Source organism: Podarcis melisellensis (genome assembly GCF_964234715.1).
Source record: "Podarcis melisellensis genome assembly, chromosome: 6".
NCBI lineage: Eukaryota > Metazoa > Chordata > Lepidosauria > Squamata > Lacertidae > Podarcis > Podarcis melisellensis.
Window position 1 is genome coordinate 96,576,596 of NC_138538.1, and position 28,000 is coordinate 96,604,595.

General features: G+C 43.7%; 3 protein-coding genes across 5 annotated transcripts in view; 2 read left to right on the forward strand and 1 right to left on the reverse strand.

Annotated features, from left to right (window-relative positions):
• LOC309371941 (P-selectin-like) overlaps positions 1–2,069 on the forward strand; it is a 28,952-nt gene extending 26,883 nt beyond the window's left edge. For both annotated transcript variants that reach the window (XM_081915075.1, XM_081915076.1), the window contains 2 exons: positions 746–801; positions 1,448–2,069. In XM_081915075.1, coding sequence (XP_081771201.1) covers positions 746–800 — 55 coding nt within the window. In that variant the 3' untranslated portion in view covers position 801; positions 1,448–2,069. The remainder of the gene's footprint in view (positions 1–745; positions 802–1,447) is intronic.
• A 7,558-nt stretch (positions 2,070–9,627) lies between these two features.
• Positions 9,628–10,639, reverse strand: LOC309372089 (uncharacterized protein). Its single transcript, XM_081915327.1, has 3 exons — positions 10,242–10,639; positions 9,913–10,124; positions 9,628–9,773 (listed from the first exon to the last, which is right to left on the reverse strand). Exons 1-3 carry the CDS (start codon positions 10,280–10,282, stop codon positions 9,682–9,684), a joined length of 345 nt encoding a protein of 114 aa, XP_081771453.1. The 5' UTR covers positions 10,283–10,639; the 3' UTR covers positions 9,628–9,681.
• Positions 10,640–11,327: 688 nt separating this feature from the next.
• The window catches only part of ATF6 (activating transcription factor 6), an 80,676-nt gene continuing 64,003 nt past the window's right edge, over positions 11,328–28,000 (forward strand). The window contains exons 1-9 of one of the 2 annotated variants that reach the window (XM_081915096.1): positions 11,328–11,478; positions 14,559–14,632; positions 18,243–18,330; positions 18,876–18,967; positions 19,631–19,760; positions 20,910–21,116; positions 22,172–22,392; positions 24,726–24,911; positions 25,538–25,629. In XM_081915096.1, coding sequence (XP_081771222.1) covers positions 11,427–11,478; positions 14,559–14,632; positions 18,243–18,330; positions 18,876–18,967; positions 19,631–19,760; positions 20,910–21,116; positions 22,172–22,392; positions 24,726–24,911; positions 25,538–25,629 — 1,142 coding nt within the window. In that variant the 5' untranslated portion in view covers positions 11,328–11,426. The remainder of the gene's footprint in view (positions 11,479–14,558; positions 14,633–18,242; positions 18,331–18,875; positions 18,968–19,630; positions 19,761–20,909; positions 21,117–22,171; positions 22,393–24,725; positions 24,912–25,537; positions 25,630–28,000) is intronic. The other variant, XM_081915095.1, reaches the window with a different exon arrangement.

Genomic DNA, 28,000 nt, shown 5'->3' on the forward strand with positions numbered 1-28,000 from the left:
TACTGTACTCTACTTCCCATGATATGGCCAACCAAGATTCTGATTCACGCCAAAGTGAACGCTTGTCCAAATGACCTCTGTCATCAGTCTTGTTCCTCTATCCAACCCCAAGGCTTCTTTTGTTTCAGTACAATGACTGTTCTTCATAGCTGAAATCACAGTTAGGAAAGGCTGAACTTCTGGTGCTTTTCTCACCAACTCTTGTTACTCAGAAACATAACTTTAGGCAACAGCATTTGAAAAGACAAACACTTCTGAAAGTCAGTACAATGAGGGCCACATTGCTGCAAGGGCAGGCAAATTACAGGGTGGGCTGATCCAGATGGTCTTTTTAATGTGTTTTCATGATTATTTGCACCTTCTTCAAACTTACCAGACGGTCACATGTCAGCAGCAGCAATCAGTGTATGGTCTATAGCTTCTTGCTGACTTTTTCATTTCACAAGTGTTCCTATTTTTTATAAATTTTGGTCCTACTTCTTGTGCTATTTTGCTAGGCCTGGCAATATGCCAAATAGAATTTGCTTGTTGATATTGGATACTGGCTTTCTTCTTCTTCTGGAAAACAAAAATGGGGTGGGGGAGAGAGAAACTTGAGCAAGGGCATCCTGGTAATTTGCTGAGTTAAAATTACTTCCTGCGGGAACAGAAATGGAGCAAAGGTGCCTTCTGAGCATTGGGCCCCTTGTTCTCCAGGCTACACCAGCTCTAGAAAAACAACCCTCTGTTTGTATTGCCTTTATAGTGATTTGGGAGCACCTGGTGTATTCTCCAACGCAGGCTTCAGCTCTGCTTTTTAAGGTAAGCCTGTCATAGTGTTGCTTTGATATATTTCAGACCCACTAGCCCAGTTCTCCTTTCTGAATCTGAGCATCTTGTGCTACACTCCTTACAGAACACTTTTTAATTCACTGTATTGCATTAATGTGATGCTTTGGGTGCCAGTACTTTTATGCCCTCTTGTGGTGGTTTATGTGTGTCAACTAACTGAACTGGGTTGCTTCTGTCCCAGGGCTCTTTCATGCTGCTAAAGCATTGCTCTTCTTACACTGTTAGGTGGAAGTGCGATTATTACTGTGGTTCCACATTGCATGCTTAATCCTCTATGTGGTGTTGGGCTCAAAAATTACTCAGAAACTTCAACTGGACCAAAATGCAGCAGCTAGATTACTGACTGGGGTTCTACTTGGTTCTCATATAACTTCTGCTTTCAGACAGCTGCATTGGTTGCTGGTTTGTTTTATGGCCCAATTCAAGGTGCTCATGTTAATGTTTAAAGCCCTAAATGGCTCAGGTCCCAAATACTTGAAACACCACCTCTTTCCTTACAGACCATCTCAGACACCACTTTACATTGGCTTTTGACCCTTGAGATGTACCTTTTTAGAACCTACCTTATTTCTGTGATTGTAAGCTGTATTCCTACATTTCATTTGTATCCACACAGAACTCATCTGGATCATGTCCATGGAAGAAAAGTGCTGATGCAATGGGACTTTCTTGCAACCACATTAATCTGTGCCACCACTGTCAGTGAGAGCTTCTGCTGCCTGGTTGCTGGAGATGGAATAAATTCATGCTTCGGAATACCATGGGCTGGCAGGGAAGTGTTCTTGTCCTCAGGTCCTGCTTGCAGGCTTTCTGCAGGCATCTGTTCTGCCACTGTGAGAACAGGATTCTGGACTAGTTGGGTCACTGGCCTGATCCAGCAAGCCCTGCTTACATTCGTGCTTCCAGTCATCATCCACACTGTAGTGTTTGATGGATTTCAAATTGTCTCAGCATTTGCCTTCATCACCTGTCTATCTTAGATGACCTGCTGTCAGACTCCTGCTGTCAGACTTCTTATGCTGTCAGACTCCTGCCAACTCTCAACATTAAGAACCATTATCATTAAAAGGTCTTGCAAAGATGCAGTTGCTGAAAAACTTTGTCAAAAGCTGCTGTAAAATATTTCTGGACATACTAATTTCTCTTTCTTCACCCAGACTTGGTTTCAGATCCTGTTGTAAGGCTGCCTTTTAAAAAAAATACCCAAACATTAAAACAAACGTGGGGATCACTGCCAAGATATGACTAGATCATGTAATATGCACATAGGTAAAGGTAAAGGTAAAGGTACCCCTGCCCGTACGGGCCAGTCTTGACAGACTCTGGGGTTGTGCACCCATCTCACTTAAGAGGCCAGGGGCCAGCGCTGTCCGGAGACACTTCCGGGTCACGTGGCCAGCGTGACATCGCTGCTCTGGCGAGCCAGAGCCGCACACGGAAACGCCGTTTACCTTCCCACTGGTAAGCGGTCCCTATTTATCTACTTGCACCCGGAGGTGCTTTCGAACTGCTAGGTTGGCAGGCGCTGGGACCGAGCAGCGGGAGCGCATCCCGCCGCAGGGATTCGAACCGCCGACCTTTCGATCGGCAAGTCCTAGGCGCTGAGGCTTTAACCCACAGCGCCACCTGCGTCCCTAATATGCACATACCGTGCTAGTAAAACCTGCTACCTTTGCCTTGCTGTCCAGACTAGGAAAACATTGTTAATTTGTGGGCACAAACTATACCATGGAGAATGCCAGCTGCCACTCAGAACAGGAACGTCTATTTTTTAAAGCAAATGAAAGAGAACATGCTCCAAAGCTGAATTCTGCAGTCAGCACCACATTCTGCACTTGTAAATTTTAAATTGACTGCCTATGAGGCTGCAGTCAGATATTTCTAGTGTGCCATTGAATACATGGCAGCTTAAAAAAACTTTTCGTATACTTTGTTAGCACAGGTAAACCTAGCAGCTTAGCAAATTTTCCACTGGCTACCAGCTATATCCACAGGTAGAATAGAAACACATTCAAATCCTCATTCAGCTCTGAAGCTCATTAGGCGAGGTTGGCCTGTTACACTTAGCCTAACCTACCTCACAGGCTTGTTGCTGGGATAAAATGGGAACTAGGTACGGTTCCCCAAGCTTCTCGGTGGAATGGCAGAATAAAAATGTATTAATGTCTGTGGACAAATGCCGACTCCCCTGGCCTGTAAAGTGAGATGAGCGCCACAACCCCAGGGGTCCCTTTACCTTTACAGGGGTCCCTGTCAGGGCTCCCTTTACCTTTACCTTTAATGTTTCTCCCCCTCAACGTTCTTGGGATTTTTCCAATAGATACTGTGCTCTGATACTAGAGCGCAATAGATTAATAGATCTTAAATATATCAGTAGGCATAGTAGCACATCTAATAAGGGACATGATTAAAACAAACAATTGCACCAAAGCTGTTTTAATATTTGGCATAGATACAGAAGAATATTGAGCTCAGAATTCTCAACAGTGACAGCTATATGTTATAATGAGAAATCAAAAGACAAATGTATGCTAAGTGATTTGCAGTTACAGAGAGAAAGTGAATTGATTTAGTGGATAAAGTTATTTAAAGATAGAATTTTGAAGTCTTATGAAGTCTTTTGAAGTCTTATGATTACTGAACTGAGACAAATCCCTAATTTCTTTCAGAATTTGCAAACAACGTATTATTAACTGTCTAGTATTAAATAAATCTGACCCTCTCAGAGAGAGAACAGTTCAAAGAACTAATATCAGAAGACCATACACAGCACCTGGTTAAGTACATTTTGCAGTATAATAATACTGCAAATAGATGAATCAAAAAATACCCATCAACAGAGCTGGGAGAGGAAAGTGAGAGACATGATCCGTAAGTGTGTGGAGCTAGCAGGAGAGAGAAAGGGCGATGTCGCCCCGATTCTGAACCCTTACATTACTTGTTTATTGAGAAAGGGGCCATGTGGGTTTCATGCATTGGTGCACCAAGACTCTGGAAAACAGCATCTTTTCCCCTCTTTTTTGCATTTTCAAAAACAGGAACAGAGAGCATATTTAGCCTTCCCCCCCCCTTCCCCATCCCACTTACAACTTCGTACCAAATACAACATATATACATAGACCATATGACTTCCCTTCCTCACTTTTCCTGGTTCCTTTGCTTTTTTTCTGCTCTGCGTGAGCCACATTTTAAATCAACCAATTTGTTATCTATTAAATACACCATCTATTTCAACTCTGCTGGATTTACTGGGGACCTGCAAAGCTATGTATCTGTCTATACTGGTTCTTGAAATAGTCAATAAACATTATCCATTCCTCTTTATATTCCTTATCTTCATTTTCTCTTATCCTGTTCGTCAGACCATCCAGTTCAGCATATTCGAACATTTTACACTGTCATTCTTCCTTACTGGGGACTATGCTTGTTCTCCACCTTTGTGCCAATAAGGTTCTAGATGTGGCGGTGGTGTATAGTAATAAACTCTTTGTTTTTTTTTGGGACCTCCATTGTTACCATCCCCAAGAGGAAAATCTCAGGTGTTTGGGGGAAAGTGTTTAAAATATCTTTTCAAATTCATTATATATAGTTTCCCAATATTCCTTAATTATTTTACAGGACCACCACATATTAATAAAAGATCCCACAATTTAATTACACTTCCCATATATACCTTTTTCTTTTTTAGACATTTTCGCCAATCTGATGGGTGTTAAATACCATTTATGGGACATTTTCATCATATTTTCTTTTGTCACATAACATGCTGTAAAATTCATATTTCATAATCAATACAGTGACCCACATCTTTTGTCCGCTAAGCCATGCTCAATTTCACAAATTCCTCTTTAGTTTGCCACTCCAACAGCAGTTTGTACATTTTTTATTATGCTTTTATATTTGTATCTAATACGTCTTTGGTAAACTGAGACTTTTGTTCTGCAAAGCCATTTTTCCTATCTATCTTAAACAGTTCATTAATCTGTTGTACCTGTGGGCTGTAGCCAATCTGTAACCAGATTTCTTAATTCCTCAATATTTCTGAGTCTTGGTTTCTGGCCTGAAGACCTAAAATTTCACTGCACTGCCGTGACATGGAGCTCCTTTAAGGCCCTGCTGGGGATTTGCCAAGCTTTCCCGGCCTTACCCCGGGATTTTAGGAGGTCACTTTGCCCAGGCAACTCTCCTCTGCCCAGATAGTCGGCATTGAGGTGTGCTCCTGCACATCTCTCGACACTCTTCTCAGCATGACAAAAAATGGAAGTGGAAAACAGCATCATTGAGAACACTGTAAATATCTAGGGAAGAAATCTGATTTGTTATTATATATGATCTTGCTTGTTGTATATAAATATATGATGGATTGTTTTTCTCTCCCTATTTTTTACCTTGTTTTCTGGATGACAAAGACTGGATGACATCGATCTACAGCGAAATTATATGCTGGGGGGAGGTGTTTGTTCGCCCCAGAACATTGGTATCACTTTAACTTACTGCGTTCCATCATACCTCTCTTCCCTTTCGACTGTTGCCCATAGACTGGCCTTTACCAAAGCGAGGTTCAACGTTTTTCCCTCCAACGTCCTGAGACATAGATTCTCAAAGGGCCAAGCCCCCGCCATGTGCGAATGTGATAAGGAGACGCTGGAGTCGCTCCAGCACATTATGTTCACTTGCCCCCTGTTCAACGTGCCACGGGCAAATTTGTTGGGATCAATCATACAGAAACTAGAGGATACCCCACCAAAATTCCACCTTGCCCAAATCCTGCAGGATAAGGATACTCATACGACCCTGAAAGTGGCTAGGTTCCTGGTCGCTGTCCTTACCCAAAAGCGACGCCAAGGAGCACTACAAGCTAACTAAGGCGTAGTATGCCATTCTATCTTATAGTATTTTATTGTTATAGTGGTGTTTTAGCGGCTGTTTTTTTTCCCCCACGTGCACAAGCTGTTATTTATGTGTTGTTTTTACTGGTATGGGCCTACGGCCGTAATAAATATTGTTGTTGTCTTGTTTTCTTTATGGATTGCAGGAAATTTTGATGTCATCCTCTGTGGTGAGGAAGATGGGATTCTGTTTCTCTAGTGACTGGTTGGGTTTTCCTGCAGGGGCAAAACTAGGCTTTATTTCACCAGGGTCAAAGACCCAGTTTGGCACCCCCCCTTCCATATTTGCATACACACACACACACACACACAGGCTGGGAGCCACAATGGTGCCGCTTTGGAAGCAACCCCCCCTCCGCACCGGCTAGCCCCTCCATAGCTATGGCTCTGTTTCCTGCATCTCTTTCAACATCTGTTTTCAGTTTAATCAAATTGACACAGATGCATATGTTTCCACTTGGTTGAAAGGATAACCACTGGAGCATGCCAATTTGTGGGCTCATCACATTGCATTCACTTGTATACCTTGAGGTGTCAGTCTAGGGTACCTGAGAGAGGACAGGTATAGTGACAAGCACCGCTGAAAAAACAGCCCCAATGAAGTAGTAGAGAATAGCAGAAAATAACAATTGATCCACCCACCCCAAACAAACTCCAAACCATCTGTAACCCTGAGACCAATTTCTCATTTCTCAGATTATTTCTAAATTGGGTGAATCAAAATTTACAGAGAGAAAGAACCAAGATTGGTGTTGCTTGAAAGTAACGTCATGTGGACTATACAAATTAACGGGAATGCAAAGTGCTACAAATAGTAAACTCTGGTGTGGATAAATCTGTAGTCTCTCTCTACCACCCCCACAGCCCCACCCTGTGCACCTGAAAGTACACTTCCTGCTTTCCCTTGGGGTTATAGTGAAACACTGGGTGCACGGTCCCTGCTTGTTCTGTTCCATCCATCAAGGCTGTGATCCTCAAGGTAAAAATGTCCATGCTTAGTGTGTTCATTATATAGATAATGAAATGTTTTACTTCAGGGGACAGAGAATTTTGAAAATGTTTTCAGTAAACTCTCACTAAAGCTTCTGGAGCTGGTTCTGGTCTCGTGTACCTTGATTTTGGGAAGAACAGTCCAGTCTCATTAGGAAACATTATATCTTCGGAAACCGAAGGCTTAGGAGTAAACCCTACACAAATCTGGAGTGGAGTCCCTCAGGCGGTTGGATGGCGCCGTTTACAACCCCTTCTGACAACTCCTGCAGCCCAACTGGTGCCTAACTCTGCTTTCCTTGGAGACACATCTGCAAGGCCATCTGGGAAGCCCAGGACCTCCAGACACACTGCCCAGTCTTGCTCCCTGGAGAGGTCACTTTGGGGCTGCTGACACCCTTGCTTGACTTTTGACCTCAACCCGGAGGCGCACTCCATTGCTTCTCAAGACAGACAAATGCCAACATTTAAAAACTATTTGAAAGAATTTTATTTCATTCACAAAAGAAAATCTGATTATGATAAAGGTTTTCAGACAATGCGTGACACGTTTATTGATTTAATTTAAACATTATTTGTCCACTTTAATGTATTATTATATAATAGTATATATAGTTTACAGTAATCAATAAGGGGGTGAGGTGGGAATCAGCTTTGATTGTGGAACTAATGGGTGGGTGACATGAATATGGATCAATTTACACAGGTTTCCGGAATCTTGTGCATGTGGCAATAAAGGCCAGGGATGATGGAGAATAATGCTGTGACTGACCTTGTTTTTTTAACAGAGGGCGATGATGACCCTGCCTCTAACCCATCACAAAAGCCATCTACAAGACAAAAGGGTAACCTTTTGATGTCACACTGGGAAAAAGTTATCCTTTTCCACAGAGGTTTTTGGGCAAGGTGTTATGGGACCAAGGAAGCGGAAATGAGAAGAGCTCTGCATGGGGGCTGAAGGTCAGAACCACCTTGGCAGTTTGGCCAAAGGAAGGCTGGGACAGAGGCACGGAGACGTCTTGGAGTCCAGGGTTGCTTTGCTTTCAGGAACCAGCCCCTTGTGAGATGTAATGCTGCACACACCTCCATCCCAGAGCCAAGCTCTCTATGTGCGAAAAACCATACATCCAAAAGACACTGCAGTGTCTGTTGTGCCTCATTCCAAGGAAGCACAAAGCCTAGTTAGTTGCCAAGACTCCTAGAACCTCTCACCCCTCAACAGTCATTGGAGTGACCTATCACAATATCGTTCCAGAATGTGCCTATAGATTCACTTTAAAATGCACAAACTGGACAGAATTTCTCCCTTGCCCTCCCCGGTCTCTGTCTTGTCTTCACACATCCACACTTCCATCTAAGAGCAACAACAAGGGAAGGAGCCAAACTGTAGACTCCTGCAGCGAGACCCCGGATTCGCACCCATGCCCACAACTCATGTGTAAAAAGTATGTCACCAATGTGTAAAGTTGGAAAGCCCTGGGTTAGAGTCTTGGACTAAGACCTGGGAAACCAGGGTGCAAATCATCGGGTGGCCTTGTTTTCTTCTGCCCTGGACGCTTGGACCCAAATCCATGGAAACAAGTTACAAGAAAAGAGAATCTGGCTAAACATCAGGAAGAACTTTCTCATGGCAAGAGCCTGTCAACCGTGTCTCCCTTGGACTCTCCCTCCTTGGAGGTTTTTAAGCAGAGATTGGATGGCCATCTGTCATGGATACGTTAGCTGAGATTCCTGTGTTGCAGGGGATCTGGACTACCAGATGATCCTTGGGGTCCCTTCCAGATCTACAATTCCAGGAATAGAATGAGCCGTTACCAGACGTCCCTCATTGCCGGGGACAGTCCCAGGACAAAATCTGTCCCCGGATTCTAATTAATGTCCCCTGATTTGTTCCCAGAGAGTGGTGGCTATTATGGCATCGGCAGCTTTGACAATGTTTGTATGCGCAAGGCGAGCCCCAGGCAGTGAGCAGCACACACCCAAACTCCGCTCACTCCCTGCCCCCTCGTCACTCACAGCCTCCTGGAGAGCTGATAGGCGCTTGGGCTGAACCTCGGCATGCCCTGCTGCGGCCTCTCCACTCCTCCGACCTCGTGGTGGGATGCGGGGCCTGTTAATCACGCCCCACACTCCTTTCTCCCCGCACTCCAACGCTCGCCCCCAAACTTGCACAGCCAAGCTCAGCAGAGCCTGTTGGAGCGCCCCAGCCTGCCCTCTCAGGTAGCCCGGAAGATGGCGGCGGCGAGAGGAGCTGTTGCTGCTGCTGTGCGGACGGCTGGGCTGCATTAGGTGAGCGGGAAAATTCCCCCTCAACCTCTTGCTGCTTCTGCTTCTTTATTGCTGTTTCGGCGGGAACCAATCTATTCAAGTACTTTAAATATATACAGTGGTACCTCGGGTTAGGAACTTAATTCGTTCCAGAGGTCTGTTCTTAACCTGAAACTGTTCTTAACCTGAAGCACCACTTTAGCTAATGGGGCCTCCCGCTGCTGCCGCGCCACCACTGCACAATTTCTGTTCTCATCCTGAAGCAAAGTTCTTAACCTGAGGTAATATTTCTAGGTTAGCGGAGTCTGTAACCTGAAGCGTATGTAGCCTGAAGCGTATGTAACCCAAGGTACCACTGTATACTCTTATAAAACTGCAGGTTATTACGTTTTTATCCGTTTACAGTTTATTTTGTAAATCTCCAATAAACCATTTCCATTCTTTTATAAACAGTTGGTTATCTTGCTTTCTTATTTTCCGGGTAAGTTTCGCCATTTCGGCATGTTCCATAAGTTTTTGTAGCCATTCTTCTTTCGCTGGGACGTATTCTTCTTCTTTCCATTTTTGGGCAAGTAACTTTCTTGCCCATCCTCACAACTGTTGGGAAAAAGAACCCCCGGGGATAAAAGCATGATCAAAGACTAGTACATTATATTCCAAATTTATTTAAATCCATACAAAAATAATTTCTATATTACTTTATTTATATATTTGGAATTGTGGGGAGGGGGGAACTGGGCGTGGGAGGGGGGGTAAGAGCTCCGCTCGAGCTGCTGGTCTCACTGCTGCCGTTGCCTGGAAGAGAAAAGAAGAGAAAGGATTCTTAATATTTTAATTGATTCTTATGCTGATAACCCATCTTTCTGCTCCCTCCGCCCCACTGCCAGATTTTCTCTGTCCTCCCTGTTCCTGAGGAAGAAAGATCAACACTCACCATCCACGTTGGTATCGGTGGACTCCATCCCCTGGTCGCATGGTCTCACAAAAATCGATCGAATCTTCACCTTCTTCTCCTTTCCGTCCTTCATGATGTTTACCTCCTCCTTCCACTCATCTCCTTCCTCCTCCTGGCAGACCAGGGGATGTATTTTGGGCAACCGGCAGCAGGAGACCAGCAGCCCGCGGAGCCTCCTCAGACTTCGGAACCTAGGGAAGAAGAGGAAACCATGAGGAAATGGGTTCTAGAGATCTCTGTGCTGGATTCGGGGCACCTGGCAGCTAAACCTCCCCTGCGTTTCAGAAAGAAGGAGAAATCCTACTTACACTTGACACGAAGAGAGTCTCTGAACTCCCTCTCGCAGCATCTTTCTCCTCTCTCCCTCACTAGCTATCCTCAAATGGTTGCTCTTCCCAAAGTGCTCAGCCAAGTCACTCAGCAGGGGGACGTGTCACAATGGAGGACATGACCCCCTTACTTTAGCTATCTTGCTTAATAACGGGCATTGTTCCCCTTCACATTCACTTTTCAAATCTATCTTTCAGTGGGTTAAGTGGTTTTATTCCATTTATTTAGAAAAGATCTTGAGCTGGCTTCATCCAGCCTGGTGCATTTCTGGACAGGACAGGAAACCCCTTGCAAACACCCCCCTTTTCAGCATGACGGGGTCACCAAGGGAAAGCACTTCTGGCCTCGACTACGGCTGCTGTTTCTCACTTCATAGTTCAAAATAACGCCTCTCCACACCCTGTAGTGATCTGTCCAGTATTACGTTCAAATGTACCCCAAGCTCTACATTGGATTCTTGGCTATTAAAAACTGGTTGAAACCATTTTATTCCATTCACAAAAGAAAACCTGACATGGGATTCTGATCAAAGTTTATAGACAATGGGTGAGACATTTATTGATCCTTTTTGTAAGTTATTATTTGTCTACTTTAGTGTATTATTTATATATTGTAATCAAGAAGGGGTTGGGGTGGGAAGCAGTTTTGAATACGAAACTGGTGGGTGGCTGCCATGAGTTCAGATCCAGTTCATAGAATCATGGAATCTTAGAGTTGGAAGGGAGCCAAGGGTCATCTAGTCCAACCCCCTGCAATGCAGCTAAAGCATCCATGACAGATGGCCATCCAAGCTCTGCTGGAAAACCTCCCAGGAAAGGGGTGGACGGCATAAGGAAGGTTGGGACACGAAGGAAGAGGAGGATTTTATGCGCTGTTGTTTTGAAAGCGCGGGGCTGCGGGGGGATCTGCCAGAGGGGGAGAGCTGCTCTGCTTTTTATTAACCGTGTTGATGGCGAACCGGTTCTCACGCCAGAAAGCCCGCCTGAGGCGGCGCCTGAAAGGCTTCGGGGCCTCCCTTCTGAGGCGCCCTTCCTCCTCCGGGCTCGGGCTGCCAGGCCTGGCCGTCGGAGGCGGGGCGCCTGGCTGACAGGAAGTACACGTGTGTGACTGGAATCCCACGAGCTGTGCGCGCAATCCCGGAAGCGGCAGGCGAAGGAAGCGAGATGGCGGCGGCCGTGGCCGGGTGGGAGCCGGGGGAGCCGGGCGGCGAGTGGGGTAAGGGGCGCGCCCGGCTGGGCGGCTGAGGGGGCCGCGGGGACGGGGCCCTGTCCCTCTCTCTCCCCGCCCCCAAGCTCGGTTTGCCGGCTCATTTTCTTTCTGTCTGTCCCTCCTGACGTACAATGTCTCCCCCCCCAATCCTGTGAGGAGCAGTTTAGGGCCGGACGGGAGCAGGGCCAGCCCACCCAGGCAATGGGGGCGGCTGCCTGGGGCGCCAGGACCCTCGGGGGGGGGGGGCAGACCCAGCCCCCGTCCAGGGCCGCCTCCCCCGGGCAGCCTCTGGGCAAATGTCCGCTTCCTCCTGGCTTGGCTCCTGCTGTGGACTTCCCCTCTGGCGGGGCGGGGTGGGGGGGCACCCTTTTGTGGTTCGCCCCAGGTGCCAGAGTGAGTGGCTGGCATAAGCCCTGCTTCCCTGACCCCTCGCCTCCCAGTCTTTTATTCTTCTTGCTTTGCTTATTAAACGCCTGTGCCGCCCTTCACCCAGGGACAGAGGCATCCCCTGCTCCACTACAGCCCCTGACACTAGAGTTGCGTTGAAAGATTCAGGACAGAGGAAAGGAAGTGCATGGTTAAACCTGTGGAACTCCACCCCACAGGAGGCAGACTTGGATGATGCCTTTGAAAAAGGATTGGAGGAGAGGGCCGGCAGTGGCCACTAACCAGGATGGCTATGCTCCGCCTCCACAATTTCTTCTGAATACCAGTTGCTGGGAACTATGGGAATGGGGAGTGCTCTTGTGCATGGATCCTGCTCACTGGTTTCCCACAGGCAGATATCTGCTTGGCCATTGTGAGTACGGGATGCTGGACTAGATAGGCCGTTGCCTATTCTTATGTTCTTACATTAGTGCTTATGTATATGCTTTCATGGATGCGGGTGGCACTGTGGGTTAAACCAGTGTTTCCCAACCGGTGTTCCGCGGCACACGAGTGTGCCGTGAGACGTTGCCTCGTGTGCCGCGAGATGCCTGGAGGGAGGCGGGCGAGTCGGGCGGCGAGAGGCGGGGCGGCGAGGAGAGGCCGCGCCTCCTGCTGCTGCCTGGCGCTCCTCCTCGCAGCCGGCAGCGCTGCCTGGGCGCCTCCGCGCGACTCTGCCTCGCTGGGTTTGGTCTCCCAGCAGAGACGGGTCACACGCGCCCCTCCCTCCCTCCCTCAGCCTGCGCGGAGGGAGAGCCAGAGAGAGGCATCGCTCCTGCGCGGCGGGAGAGGGAGCAGCCGGAGCGATGCCCCAAACGAACGCATGGGACCGGAGGGGAAATCCTCTCCGAGGCGGATTGAGCGCAGCTGAGAGAAGCCTTTCGAGGAGCTGCCGTGTCCCCTGGAAACCCCCTTCACAGCTCTGCCTCAGCCGCCGCCGCCTCAGTTGCCGCCGTCCCTCAGTCCCTCACTCTGCTGCCTCCTCCCACCCCCAAAGCTTGGAGGTTCCCCAGCAAGGGGGAGGGAAAAAACTTTCACTTTTGTGCGTCCCTCCCGGCGTGACGCTGCGCGCTGACGTCACGGGGCGGGGCTTTAATGGTGGTGTGCCGCGAGATTTTTTTTCAGTAAACAGGTGTGCCGTTGCCCAAAAACGTTTGGGAAACACTGGGTTAAACCACAGAGCCTAGGACTTGCCGATCAGAAGGTCGGCGGTTCGAATCCCCGCAACGGGGTGAGCTCCCGTTGCTCAGTCCCTGCTCCTGCCCACCTAGCAGTTTGAAATTACGTCAGAGTGCAAGTAGATAAATAGGTACCGCTCTGGCGGGAAGGTAAATGGCATTTTCGTGTGCTGCTTTGGTTTGCCAGAAGCGGCTTAATCGTGCTGGCCACATGACCCAGAAGCTGAACGCCGGCTCCCTCGGCCAGTAAAACGAGATGAGCACCACAACCCCAGAGTCATTCATTCAGGGGTCCCTTTACCTTTACCTATATGCTTTCATATGAATTGCCTCATAATCCCCCCTCAACAGACACACATACACATGTAAGCAGGTATTAGAAGGGGGTTCTGAGGGAGAATATGCTATTTAAGGCCAGCATGGCATTTTTCTTTGGTTTACATAGTCAATATACTGTTTTTTGGAGTGGGGGTGGAATTAAGACTGCAATCCTGAACATCTTTACTTGCAATTAAATGTTTCTAAAAAAATCATTGGAATCTATTTGAAGTAAACTTCATACATGAACATTCACTTGTTGCTTCTGACAATCTGTTTAAGCCTCCTCAGGTCTCTTTTAAAGCTCTTATTGGCACTGAAGTGTTCCTTCTTGTGTCTATATGTCTCCTATCATCCCATGGTAAATGAAGCTTTGGAGTGAAATTAAATTGATAAATGGCATGTAGGAAAGAAAGGTGATCATCTTTCTCTCCCCATGCTGATCACTAATCCAATTCTGTTATCTCCAGTCAGTCATAGATCACTTATTCTCTCTTAGCTTGACCCAAAGAGTACTGATGAAGAATAATCCTCTGTAAATTGCAACACAGTTATTCTGTCCTGTATATTTTGCCTGCTTAGTAAACAGTTCCTACCTGGACAAGTGTATACAGTATCTTTAAAAAAATAATAATCCTGAATTTTGGAAGCAGTAAATTAATCATAGTAAAAAACTTGAGTCATGTGTACCTGATGCAGAACTTGCAGGATAGAGAATTACAGTGGTGCCCCGCAAGACGTACGCCTCGCAAGACGGAAAACCCGCTAGACGAAAGGGTTTTCCATTTTGGAGGTGCTTCGCAAACCGAATTTCCCTATGGGATTGCTTCGCAAGACGAAAATGTCTTGCGAGTTCCTGCGGGTTCCCCCCCCTTTTCCCCCTTTTTCTAAGCAGCTAAGCCGCTTATCAGCTGATCCGCTAAGCTGATAAGCCGCTAAACCGCTAATAGCGCTAATCCGCTAAGCTGTCAATGGGCTTGCTTCGCAAGACGAAAAAACCGCTATACGAAGAGCCTCACGGAACGGATTAATTTTGTCTTGCGAGGCACCACTGTAGTGGTTTCTCAATTCTGGGAAACAGGAAAACTGACTACCAGTACCTGCTCAGCTTTGACTTGCATGCCTTAATGTTCTCTCCCCTTCATGTTGATTTACATCCTACAGAGTCACTTCTCTTCACTGAAATTGGTGATCTGATAGAAGATGAATTGCAGCTAAATGCAGAGAATGAAACCTATGTAAGTCATTGTAGTATGGATAGTTGCATGACCCTACAGTGTATTTAATCAACACGTAAAACTCCCTTGGTTTTAGTTAGTACAGTATTTGTTGCTTGCACACGTTACAACTTTACCTAGTGCAATATTATTTCCCTCCTGCACTAGCACACATTTGGAAGGATTCCTTTCTACATAGTTCTTTCTATTTAATGCATGCAGCTTAATTTAGCAATCAGTAACACAACCATATTCTGACTTGCACTTTCAACAGTGTGTTTATTACCATTGCACAAGAGTGAAGCTTTGTATTTTTAACATTTTCTGTGAATCCCTTTGGTATGAATTGACTATTCAACAAACTCCTTACTTATCTTCAGTTGCAATCTTGCTGGTGCTCATTTGTATTTAAAAGCTGAAATATGTTCATAGTCAATCCCTGTAATGTTGGGTGCTTTTATGATGATACTGTAACCAAAAAATGTGGCTTTGAAACCTGGGACTTCGTGTTTTTCTGGAACTGGAGAAAAGTAAAATATTAACTTTTAAAACATATTTAAGCTGCTGTGTAGGCTTAAAATGATCTTGAGATGTGCTCAATTGATAGTTTTTATTGAAAAGCTCTTTCTCTTCAGTAGCACATAGATGCTTTAAAAAACATAAGTAGTATTTATTTTTTTACTCTCTATATGTAAGAAAAGCATATTCATGTATGAATTCTGCCTCCAATTTGTTTATATGTAACAAATGTTCTACGTGTGCTGGCAGGTATGTATTGGATGTTTTAGGCAACCAGCTTTTAGCTTTATGGCCTTAGTATGTTGTTTTATCTGATTCTATGTAAACATTTATTTCAACATTTGATATCCAGAATGTGTGCGGCATATATTATCTTGGAATAACCATTTAAGCACACAATACTGTATTGTTAATGTTTGGACAGCCTGAAATTTCAAACTCAGAAGTCATGGGCTGCTAATGAACATAGTGGAAAATGTACAGAAAACCATTTTAGGTTCAAATAGGCAAGGTGTTCTGTAGCTCTCCAGCCATATCTAGAAAGACCTGACATATGCATCTGGTGAACAGCTGATCTCGATTCTAGGAATCTAGAGTTAAGAGATGTAAAGGGAATAAGTAAAGGCTGAGGAAATGTTGAAACTGATGCTTCTCACAAATGCCTGAGCATTTTCAGACAAAGACCCTCATTTAACTTCAGCCTGCTTGATAGATTATTGTTAGCAAAAGTAAATGAAGTAGTGGGTGATATTCAACTGTTTTCTCATGTTAGAACTGTTTAAATTTTGGAACATGTCTAAATTATGTTTCATTTCAGTGGGTCTACACTGAGTCAAACTTAGTTGAATACCCAATATTTTAAAAAATTAATTTTTATTGAGTTTTCAATTTTCTATATTTCAAAATAAACATTTTACAAACTTTAAAATATCCAATGACTTCCCTTCTTCTCCTTTCATAGTTCATATTACATATCATACTTTCCTGCATAATTTCCTTAACCATTCAAATCAATTTTCCACTTTTACATCAATCAAATACTGTTTTCTCTGTTGAATTTATCTTAATACTGCCAGCATTTTCAGCTGTGTACAATTGTTTTCCATATATTCAATATTTTCCAGTCTTCTTTAAATATATGTTCTTCTTGCTCTCTTATTCTGCATGTTAAGCTTGTAAGTTCTGCATATTCTAGCATCTTAAGTTGCCTATCCTCTTTACAAGGGACCTCACTCACTTTCCATTTTGGGGCTAACAGAACATTTTTAAACCAGACAACCTTTCTAAAACTCTTTTCTAAAACATGTTTTTGACCAACATTTTGGTTTTGTCTGAATTAATTTTAAAACCTGCCACTTCCCCAAGCCTTTTAATTTCTTCTAGCGCTTTGGGAACACTTTCCAATGGTTGTTCCAATGTTAACACCACATCATCAGCAAATGCCCTTAATTTATAGACCCTTCATCCCACTTCAAAACCTTTAATTTTCCTATTTCTTCTTATATTCTGAAGCAACATTTCTAACCTCAAGATACAGTAAATAACAACGGAGATAGGGGACAACCTTGTCTAGTTCCTTTTCTTATTTGACATTTTTCTGAGAGAATATTATTTACTAATATATTTGCAGACTGAATAGCATAAATTGTTTTAATTCCTGCTAGAAATGAATTACCTGTCTCCATCTTTTCTAAAACCTTGATCATAAATGACCAGGAAATATTATCAAAGGCTTTCTCCATGTCTAGAAAGATTAATTTTTTCATTCCTTCCAGGTACTCAAATTAATTACATTTTTTATTTTATATTTCACTTGTCGTCTTGGTATAAAACTGGCCTGGTCTCTGTGGACTGACTTGGTCAATGTCCTTTTCAATCTATCAGCCAAAATTGTGGCAAATAGTTTATAGTCACAATTCAATAAAGAAATAGGTCTATAATTCTTAGTCTTTGTTAGATCACTATCTTGTTTGGGGATAAAAGTAATAAATGCATCTTTCCAAGAAGCTGAAACAGTGCCAGTCACCAAAATTCTATTCATGGTGTATTTAAGTGGTTCTATAAGTACATCCTGAAACTTTTTAAAATAAATTGTGGTAAGTCCATCTGGTCTTGATGCTTTGCCCATCTTCATTCAGTTTATTGCCACCTGCAGTTCCAAAATCAATATTGGTGCATTCAAAATTACAGTGGTACCTCAGGTTAAGTACTTAATTCGTTCTGGAGGTCTGTTCTTAACCTGAAGCACCACTTTAGCTAATGGGGCCTTTTGCTGCTTCTGCGCTGGTGGTGCACGATTTCTGTTCTCATCCTGAAGCAAAGTTCTTAACCTGAGGTAATATTTCTGGGTTAGCAGAGTCTGTAACCTGGAGCGTATGTAACCTGAAGCGTATGTAACCCGAGGTACCACTGTACTGTTTTTCTTTAGACACTCAGTTATATTATAATCACTCAAATAAGAGTCCATTTTCTTAATACCCTCCTCACAACAATATAAAGAAGTGTAAAAAAATGTCCTTTAAAATATAGAAGTGGTTATAGGCAGTGTAGTGGTTATAGTCATGGGGTTTTTTCCCCCTTAAGGGTCATTCATTTAAGCTTCTCAATTTGACCACCCTATCCCCTTCCCTTATTTGCGATGACAGACTTTTTTTGTTACCTTGATTTCTTCAAACAGCTTGTTCCCTTGCAGGGCAGACTCCCTTTTTGTTCTCCAGTCAATACACCAAATAGATCCAATAGTTCAAAATAATTCAGAATTAATCCTTTTGTTCCATTGGTTAAATTTTGGGAAATTTTCCACTCCTGAGAGAGGAATGGCAAGGCTGCTTGCTGTTGGAGTGCGTTAGAGCCCAGTGACCACGGCTCAACCACTTTGGTCACTGTGAGACCCCTCAATGTCCTGGTCATCTCCAGGACCTTCTTTGGGGTGCTTGTTGCCTCTGAGCTACCCCAAAACTCCAAAAAAGCAGCAGCCGGGTCACTGCGATAGCAGCACCTGCTTCCTTCTCCCCTTGCGGCAAACCGGAAGTCTACCTAGTATTTCTTGAATATACTGCTTATTCAGTTTGCTTCTCTCTCTCTTTCTAATTTTGCTCACTTTAATTTGTAGGAAAACAATCTTTGTGATTTTGACTTTGACTTGGATCTGATACATTGGGACTTGGACTCCTGTGATGTTTCAAAGCAGATCCCAGCAGGTAATCTCCAGATGGGTTGCTCATCGCAAAATATTAGATGCTGCTTCTGAAATATACCCATTTTTCACACAGCTTAAGTGCTTGGCATTGACACGGTAGTAATGAGACCTCTTGCATAAGATAACATTAGAGGAGCCCTGGTGGATCGGACCAAAGGCCATTTTAGTCCAGCATTCTGTTCTTGCAGTGGACAACCGAATGTTGATAGCAAGCCCACAAGCAGGACCTGAGTGCAACAACACTCTGTTGTGCTGACTTTAAACCATAATGAATTCTCCCTAAATCAATGGAAAATCTCTTTGCTCATATCCTGATAGTCTGGATATGGGGAAAGCAGTCTGATCCAAGGGGAAATGATGTATAAGGTTCCTAACGTCATGCTATGTTTTAATCTTTCTAAAGAAGGGACACTGGGGAACCCAAACACTCAAACCAAAGAGGATATTAACTCATTAAATCTATTTCAGCATCATACTTACAATCCAGATTTCTACACATAGAGGCACCTGTTTAGTCTTACATTCATTTACATCCTCATTTTGCAGATGTAGACTGTGAAGTGGAGCCCCCCTCGCCAGCCACTTCAGCTGATTCAGTTCCTTCTCCTCTATCTGTGGATTCTCCGGCACATGTACCTGTAAGCAGCTGGACATTTTGTGCTAGTCACATCCAGTGGGGTAGCATTTAATGGAGTTAGAATTCAGAGTTTATGTAGTTTTTAAAGTTGCATAGAAGCGATTGCTTTTCTCCTCTGCTATGTAACTTCCATGTTCTGCTGATGTTTTCTAGAAAATACCTGGGAGCAAACCAGAATTAAGGCTCTGTTGTAGTAGGAATGATGCAAGGAATAAATTATTGTACTCTCTCCTTGAGGTTAAGGGCAGGTGACTTGCCCAAGGCCATTTGAGTGAATCTTTGACTGATTTGATATTTGCCTACGAATTTTCCAAACCTAGAGACTGATATGGTTCATTGCAAGTCCTCACCTATTACAATTCATGGTTTTTATTAACTGAAATTCTATTTGGGGCTGCTGTACATTCTCCCCCTCAACCTCCGCACCCTTTAATCCACCATTTCCAGCTACTGTGATAACTGCAGATACTGGGTATAAATGGCTTGCATAGGACTTAATGAGCTGGTTTGGGATCTTGAAGATTTAGCATAGCATGCCATAGATAGCATGTGAAAAGAGTGCAGATTTGAAAATAGACTTTTTATTAGCATGTGTTCGTCTTCTACTTATTTATTGCAACTGTAATTGACTCATTTTGTTTCATTTTTGTTTTTACTTTCTCAGGAGGGGGTAGAGTTGGGCTCCAGTTCCCACCCATCGCCTGTGTCTTTGTATGACAGGAGCTCTCAAAGTCTTTCCTCACCTGTAGGACGAAAGGAGAAGAAGCCTCCACCCAGAACAACAAACCGCTCGGGTATAGCAGATATGTTTGCTCTGGCCATCTGCATGATAGGAGTCATAATCCTGGCCTCTCCCATTATAGGTGTGACTGAGAATTAGGGCTGTCACTCAGTTTAAAATAGCTGAGAAAATGAATTGTATGAGTTTTAATTGATCAGTATATATGCGTAAGTTTGCATATGTATAAACAGTAGTTCTAAAGAAAGAGTCATTCTTCATTTTTAAGAGATGTATCAGAAGCATCAGCACCGTAGATGAGGCATTAGCTCCTGTGTCAGTGAGGCTACTACCTGCAGCTTTTGTAAATAATTGTATTAAAACTACCTGCAGCTTTTGTAAATAATTGTATTAAAAATCGTTAGCAATATTTTAAAATTTTGACACAGAATTATTTGGCATCTTTAAAAACCTTAAGACCATTCACTAAACCCTGTGTATTGGACACTTGAAATGTGCTATATAAATTGCTCTTGTTGATGTTAGTGATCTGTCCCCTTTTTCATCTAGCTTCCTTTTCTGGTTGTTGATTCTTAGAGGGGGCTTGCAGTGACCTCCTGATGTCACAAACATTAGAATTAAAGGATGGTTGCTTACACAAGTTCAACATATATAAAGCTAGTTTGAAATGTACATGTTTTTAATAGTTTTAATCATAAGTAGCTTCCAGGTTTTGTTGATATTTAAAAGCAGATTTTGTGCTTAAGGCTATCTTGAATAGCCTTGAAATGCATCATCTGATGCATTTACTATTTGAGGGATCCGTACCTCAGTAGCAGAGCATCCAGATAGGAGATCCCTTGTCTGAAACCCTAGAGAATCGCTGCCAGTTAGTGTAGTCCCAAAAAGAAAAAACTCAACAACTCTGACAATGGGTAGATCAATGCCAGTTTTTTTATACTGTGAGTAGATCACAGTCTCTTGGAAGCTGGACGTCTCTGGCGTAGACAATACTGAACTAGATCAACACAAGGGTCTGATTATATAAGGCAGCTTCCTATGTTCTTGTTTTCCTCCCTGCTCTCCTGCCCATGCTGTCACCTCTGTTGAGGTGCATGACTGCTTATCTTCATGCTAATGCATGTCCTGGATAAAAAGGAACCCGTAATTGTAATCTTTTTGGAAGAGCACTTCAATTTCAATCCAGTTTCATTCTGTTCTCCAGCAAATGGATCTTCTGTGACCTCCAGTCGATGTAGTCAGCCAGCCTCCAAACCTTTGGTTCAACCTAAACCTTTGTTGCCTGCCTTTCGGGAGCCTCAGACCGGCCTCAGTGTTCATGCAAAAGCTATTGTCATTCCAGCTCTTCAAACACTCTTGGCACTGCCAAAGCAGCAACCAGTTGTTGCTATCCAGCCAGCACCTGCAAAAGGTATGTGAGCAGTTGGTGGAGGGTGGAAAGCTTGGCTCTCATGTGTGAAAAGGAAACTGGATCAGTGCCAGTTTTCTTAAGCAAGGTGGGTTGCCAATGTTTTTAAATTGCTTTAATAGAACCATCTTTAATGTACGCAGTTAAGCAGCTTCAACCCTCAGGCACATTATGCATGTTCAGTTTTGGCACCCAGTGGTCAAGTACTACTTTGTAGGTCCTTTCTATAGTAAGACCAAGGATGCAAAGAGCCATCTATGTGCCCAAGCATAAATGACTTTTAAAAGCATTGTGAGTTAATGGAAGATGCAAACTTTAAACATTTATTAGTTGTCTTTCAACATTTTTTAAAAAAAGATCTCCACGTGATTTACAAGGAAGAACGTACCCATCAATTACCGTATACATTAATGCTCTTCAGCAGCCAAGGTGGAATGTCTGGCTGGTAAACATTCCTGGGAAACCACACCCTCCTCCGGGGTTTCTACCTGCTCAAGGAACCATCTACATACAGTAGCTTAATAATGATGTCTAAGTGACACCTCTGTGTTCAGAGGCAGTATTTCTCTGATTACCTGACACTGAGTCATAAGCAATAAGAAATACACCTCCAGCTTTCTTCTGCTTCTAAGCTTCCTGACAGTATTTGATGGGCCACTGCTGAAAATCTAGGGCTGGACTAGAAGACTCTTTGGTCTGATTTGGCAGAGACTGTTAAGCAGCTTCTTTGCCACCTTGTAACCTTTTTTAAAACTGAAGGTAGTATCCAAAGTGATATATGTTATGGCCCAGAGTGTACTGCTTAAAAGGAGGGAGGGGGTATCACCGGGCAACTGCAACTCATTGGGTGTTACTAAAGGAAATCTTTGCATCCCATCCTAGGAGACAGAGTGCCTAGGATTTGAAATGTTTTTCTAGGTCTGGCATCAGTGTTAAGTTTCAACTTAAATAAAGTTCTCCTCTTGATACAGCTGCCCAGGGACAAGACTTAACATGCATAGAAATCTGTTTCTTTGTGTGATAAATCAGTTCTGCAGTGCTGTTTCTCTCTATTTCAGGTCAGCCGGTAATGCTTTCTCAGCCTGCCGTGGTGCATTTTCAGGCACCCGCAATCCTTCCTGCCACTAATCCAGCCATTGCTGTCACTGGTGGAGTCGCACAACTACCAGGCCATGCTGTAAATGTATTGCCGCAAACTGTAGGAAAGAGTTTGACCTCCGGAAAACTTACTGAGGCTAAGCCTGTTCTTCATGCTGCTTCCCCAAATACTAGCATGGATGTAAGTTCTTTCTAACAAATGTTTGTAATTGGCCCTTGCACCTAGAGAGTTTTTGCTGCAAATCTTCTTTTAGGATTCCAAGAAAACTTGTAGAGCACCATTAGCAACAATTCAGGGCTCTTCTAGGGATTATGGAGACAGAAGTTCAAAAGAAAAAAGAAAAAAAAGGTTAAGTTTATGTATGTGACCACAGCAGCTCGGATACTCTATGTACAGAAATTGAAAGATGAAGAAGTTCCTACCAGAGAAGAATGGATAGGCAAAGTGATAGGCTATTCTGAATCAGCAAAGCTGACATGTAAAATAAGAGAACTTAATGATGATTGTTTTATGGTGGAATGGAAGCCTTTTTTGGACTATTTAAAGAGCTATAATATGATGAATTCATGAGCAGGATTTGAACTATGAGCAACAGAAATAATTAAAGATTATTGTATTATGGTTATGTGAAATTTGTGGAAATATAGTAAAATATATTTTAAAAAGTGATCCCACCCACACATTAGGATTATGAAGGAAACACAGAACTGGATACACTGTTTCCACCATTATGCCTATTTCCTATTTCCAATGTTGTGCCTGATCTGTTTTCCTGACTTACTCATTTCCTGATTTTTTCTCCTGGAGGTGGATGTGGCTGCAAGGATGCGCCAGTTTGAGCCATCCTCTTCCCTGCCCCAAGATTTTATCAATCTCTTAAAAGAAAAATCTGTATGTAGATGGCATTGTTGAACTTCTTTTTCCCAGTTATGCTGAAGTTATTGTTGGAATATTGAGTGTGGTTGCAGGGCAGAGGAGCAAAGCTTTGTTGAGCTGTTTTTTTCTGTACCAGGAGACACAGTCCCCACCCTCCCTGGAAGTTGCTGCCTCAGGGATTTTGCCAGCCATCTCAGGGCTAGCCATGCATTTCCATTTTTTTTTGTCCAATTTTCAGCCACTTAAAAAAGATGCAGCACTTGGAAATGGAGGTGAGAACTAAAACCTTTTCTCCCAGTTTCCCCCTCTGACCAGAAAACTGCAAGTTGTCCCCAATCCCAGTAATGATGCTGCGAGACACAAGAGTTGGGTTCAATAGAGGGCTGCAACTGCATTGAATGAGTTTTCACTGGTCTGCAATATAGATAAAAACTGGTTAGATGCCCTGTCTTCCCATACTTCCCCAGTAGGCGGTAATTATCACTGCGGTGGTAAAACTATGACTGGGCTGGACCACTTCAAACTGAAGGTCTACATGGGGATGGAATGCAGGGAATGCCCTGCATTTTAAAAAGCCAGGGACAATTTTAAACAATGTTAGAACTTTGTTTTTATCCTAGTTTTTGGTGTGGAAAGATTGTGGGGGCATAGAGGAACATGTCGTCAGAAGTAGTGCAGGTCAGTGAGAACTAAGCCTCTGTCACATGTTGTTAATTAGATTTATATACTGCCCTTCATCATAAGATCTTGGGGTGGTTCAAAGAATGCCACCTGTTGACTTGCTTGTTTGGCTGACCCCTTCACTTCTCTCACACCTTAATGGTATGTCAGGTCACTTCTGGGGCCTTGGGGTCATTGAGGCTGACAGGATCCAAGAGTGCTTCCAGTTCCAGGTTTCTCTCAAGCCAGGGAGACTTGAAAATTTAGCTTCATTGAGCCTCTCTCTTCATCAGCCTGCTGATTCAGAAAGCATAGCAGTGTGTCCTGCCTCCCCCCCCCCCCCGGCTTTGTCAATTGTCACCAGATTGTAAACATAACCAGGCAAAATGTCTCTGACTAAGCTAGATAGGAAGGAACCCACAACACTCCCAGAGAAGAGTAAAAGCTCCATTTCCCTTAAAGAAACACAAGCCAAAATATTGGGGGCTTCCCAGCAGTGTTCTGTGGGAATAAATTGCAAGATTATTTGCAGAGCATTTAAATGCTAGATTAGCCAAGGCTGAAATACAAGCTATAAAACATTGTAAATAGCCAAGACTGAAATACAAGCCTTAAAACATTTCAGGAGAGTTTGGCTTGTGTATTACAAATAAATAGGATTATTAAATAAAGCTGTGTCTGACTGAAAAGAACACCGTGGTTTTAAATCCAGTGTTGCTTACATGGTGAATGCATCTTAATCAAATTTAGAGAAGGTTGAAGTTGAAATAAGAGTTCTGGATCAAAGCAACAAGAGCCATGGTAAGAATCTCTTGAATTTCATGTTTCTTTTTTCCAATGAACAATTTTGTTGGCTCCCTCCCCCCAATTTCCCCTCTCCCAATGTGTAACTTCATTGCTTATGTAACAACGTGCCCCTTTCTTTGCAAGTATGATAGCATTATAGCATTAACAAGTTCGCTGTCCCTCCTTCAAAGATGAATGTTCTGAGACGGCAGCAACGTATGATAAAGAACCGTGAATCAGCTTGTCAATCACGCAGGAAGAAAAAAGAATATATGCTGGGTTTGGAGGCCAGGTTGAAGTCAGCCTTGTTGGAGAACGATCACCTTAAGAGAGAGAATAGCACTCTGAAGAGGCAGCTGGATGAACTGGCAGTGGAGGTAGGTGTGGGGTTGTGAGAAATAAGCATGTTGAAGGAGATTGTTTACTGTGGTAACATGCTGACAAGGGAAGCTGGGTTAATAAGCATTTCTAGGCTGGGGAATTTGCTGATCATGGTAACTTCTGCTTTATATGGATTCAGATGTGGTTGATCACTCTGCATCCTCTTCTTCACTTGCCCATGTACCACTTAAGAACCAAGGCTTTGGGACCTAGATCAGTTGAAGGAGGACATTGGGAGCATTGCCCTCCATACGTATGCAGAATCTTTTATGCTATCCGAATTGGAGGGTAGACATGTTGAGCCTTGAGGATTCACATGTGCTCTTCAAGGCCCTCTCTGCCAAGAATATGGGGTCACTTAAGCAATCTGAAGTATGTTGAGAAGGATGCCGTTGAAAGATCAAATAGAGTTCTGTTTTCCCTGTTGGTTGTTAATCAAGATCACAGCTGATGCTGTATTTGGGTGAATATGTGAGGAATGTCAACAATATTAAGTCACTATGATTGATGCTGCAACCCCCTTTTGGCACAAATAATAATGGCATTCTTAATGTTGGAAGGAGTGGAAAAATGCTGTCTGCCTTCACTCTTACTTTTCTCTAATGCTTTTCTTCTTTTCCAGAACCAGAATCTCAAAGGCTCCCCTCCAAAGAGAAGAGCACTCTGTGTGATGGTGCTCCTAGCCTTCGTAATGCTGAATTATGACAGACTAAGGTGAGGCTCCTTTCCAACACCCTCATCAGGCAACAATGTGCCCAGAGTTGGTTTCAAAACAGAGATGCATCCTCTGGTGGCTTACAGAGGTCAATAGGTAAAATCTCCTAATAGCTGATATCTCACTACAGCGTGAATCCACAGGACAACATTTTTCAGTAAACCTGGCCAATACTTTGGGTGAATCAGTTGCTCATACTAGAATCTGCAACAGCATCTATTGCAATGTATGGAGACTGCAAGGCAGAAGCACAAAGGTTCTTTGCCATTTCAAACCAGCATGGAAAGGGTTCCCTGATGACAGAAAGTTTGAAAATAAAGTTAGACAATGACAGTGTCAGGAGCAAGCTTTTCTCTTATGTTTATTCTTCTGGAAGAACTTTGAGCCATCGCATTAAAAAGAGTGTGGCTGTTATTTTCCCTCACATGGACTAATTCTGAATTTGTCAGTAGCTGGATGGATTATTCTTCTGAAATGCAGATCTCTCATTGGTGCCTTTGCCATCCATGTCGGTGCCCTTCCATGGAAAGTGAGGCAAGGTTGTATGGGAAATGCATCTTGAAAATGTTATATATGAGAAGTTGTGCCAGCGAAGGAGCCACTCTGAATTTCTGCCCTCTAATAGTGGAAAAAGGATGGTCAGACTCACTGAACTGGGCCAGTTTATGTCGGACACAACCGCTGGGCTTTTGAGCAGTCAGTCAGAAAAGATAATATCACTTATGGGATCTCTGCTTTTCAAGAAATCAAGGGGGAAATTTGGACAAAGAGCTATTTCATGTTGAGAGCCATTAGTTTAGCTGGCGAAAGACAGAGAAACTCATCACACTTGCCACTGTGTAGTGTGGCAGTCTACAGATGCTGATCTAAAAACTCTTTGCAGACTAAGACTGTAACCCTGTGTACACTATTGAACATGGTGAGGCTCACTTTGAGCGACTATAGAATAATAGAATTGTAGAGTTGGAAGGGATCCTGAGGATTATCTAGTCCAGCCCTCTGCAGTGCAGGAATATGCAGCTGCCCCATACAGGGATTGAATCTGCAGCCTTGGCATTATCAGCACCATGCTCTAGCCAAGTGTAAGTGTGTGCTGCATGCTGTTTTATAGTCAAAGCAAAAAAATCAGGTTGTCCTATACCGGGGTAATGGAGCAGTGACCACTCTCTTTCCGAAAAGAGAAAGGCCAGCAGTTATTTGTATCTGTATTCAGCACTGATTGGAAGATGAAAGATTCCAATGTTTATTCTAAAGTGGCCCAGTAGATGGTGCCTTAACCAGGTTAATTTGCAAGAATGGGCTGGCTGGAGCAAGTGTTGTGGAAGTTCTGTCCGAAGGGGGAGCAGTCTCTGCTCCTGGCATTTGCCAGCCCTTGTCAGTTTTTCATTTATGCTGTTGGAAGCTTCCCAGCTCTAATTCAAGGATTATTTTGTCCTCAGAAAACTTTTATAACCAGGCATATGTTTCAGATGATATCACTGTTGGCTGGAGCAGAGCAGTTACTGTACTGCTTAGATTTTTTTTTAAAAAAATCTGACATTTTAATTGCACAAGGGTTTGTTTTTTGGCCAGATTTACAAATCAGACCCAGTTAAGTTTGCTGGCATAGATGGATTTCCAATCCATCAGTTTGACAGAGAAAGTGTCACTGGGCAAACGTGTGCTTTGCTAATCAAGGAAGATGGAGGGCAGGCTCTTGGCTGCACCATCCGATTTCACAAGGTGGCTGATTATCCTTTGCTCTCTCCTTGAATTTCACCAATTCTGATCACAAGAGTAGGGAATAATTACATTTTTACCCTGCCTTTCTTCCAGGGGGCTCAGGATGCACATGGTATTAATTTTATATCCTGCCCCCCTACCCAAGTAGGCTAGGACAATTTTTACCAGCCTCATCTTCCTTTCCTGTTGTTAACCATAGCTTTGTATTACTTCTGCATTGGCAGGAAGCATGTGTGAAAGATCCTCTGCATACTTGGTTTGCAAATATTTTTTCACACCATGGTTTCTATCTCTACTTTACGAGGAAACAATAGTTTGTTTTTGAGACACTGTGGCTAATTTTAGGAGGAAGAAAATACCTTTGGAGAAGTGTGGAGTGATGTATTAATGAGTCTGGCTCCTGATGTGCAGAACATGGCTTGCAGGAGGCTGGTGTTGTGTCTGCAATGTATCCTTGTCATGGGCAGCAGTACATCTATCTTCTGTTCCTTGCAGTTATCTGTGGAACAGTGGTGTAGCGTGGGGGGTGCAGGGGGGCCGGCCGCACCGGGCGCAACATCTGGGGGTTAGGGTTAGGGGGCGCAAATCCATGGGTTAGGAGGCGCAAATCCATGGGTTAGGGGGCGCAAATTACTTGCCTTGCCCCGG

What these genes read in the sequence shown, in the direction of transcription:
- LOC309372089 (XM_081915327.1), bottom strand. Translation starts at nt 10,282, where the DNA reads ATGCTGCGAGAGGGAGTTCAGAGACTCTCTTCGTGTCAAGT. An exon ending in AGACTCTCTTCGTGTCAAGT is followed by an intron (nt 10,125 to 10,241) that starts GTAAGTAGGATT and finishes CTTCTTCCCTAG; the next exon opens with GTTCCGAAGTCTGAGGAGGC. An exon ending in CACCGATACCAACGTGGATG is followed by an intron (nt 9,774 to 9,912) that starts GTGAGTGTTGAT and finishes TTTCTCTTCCAG; the next exon opens with GCAACGGCAGCAGTGAGACC.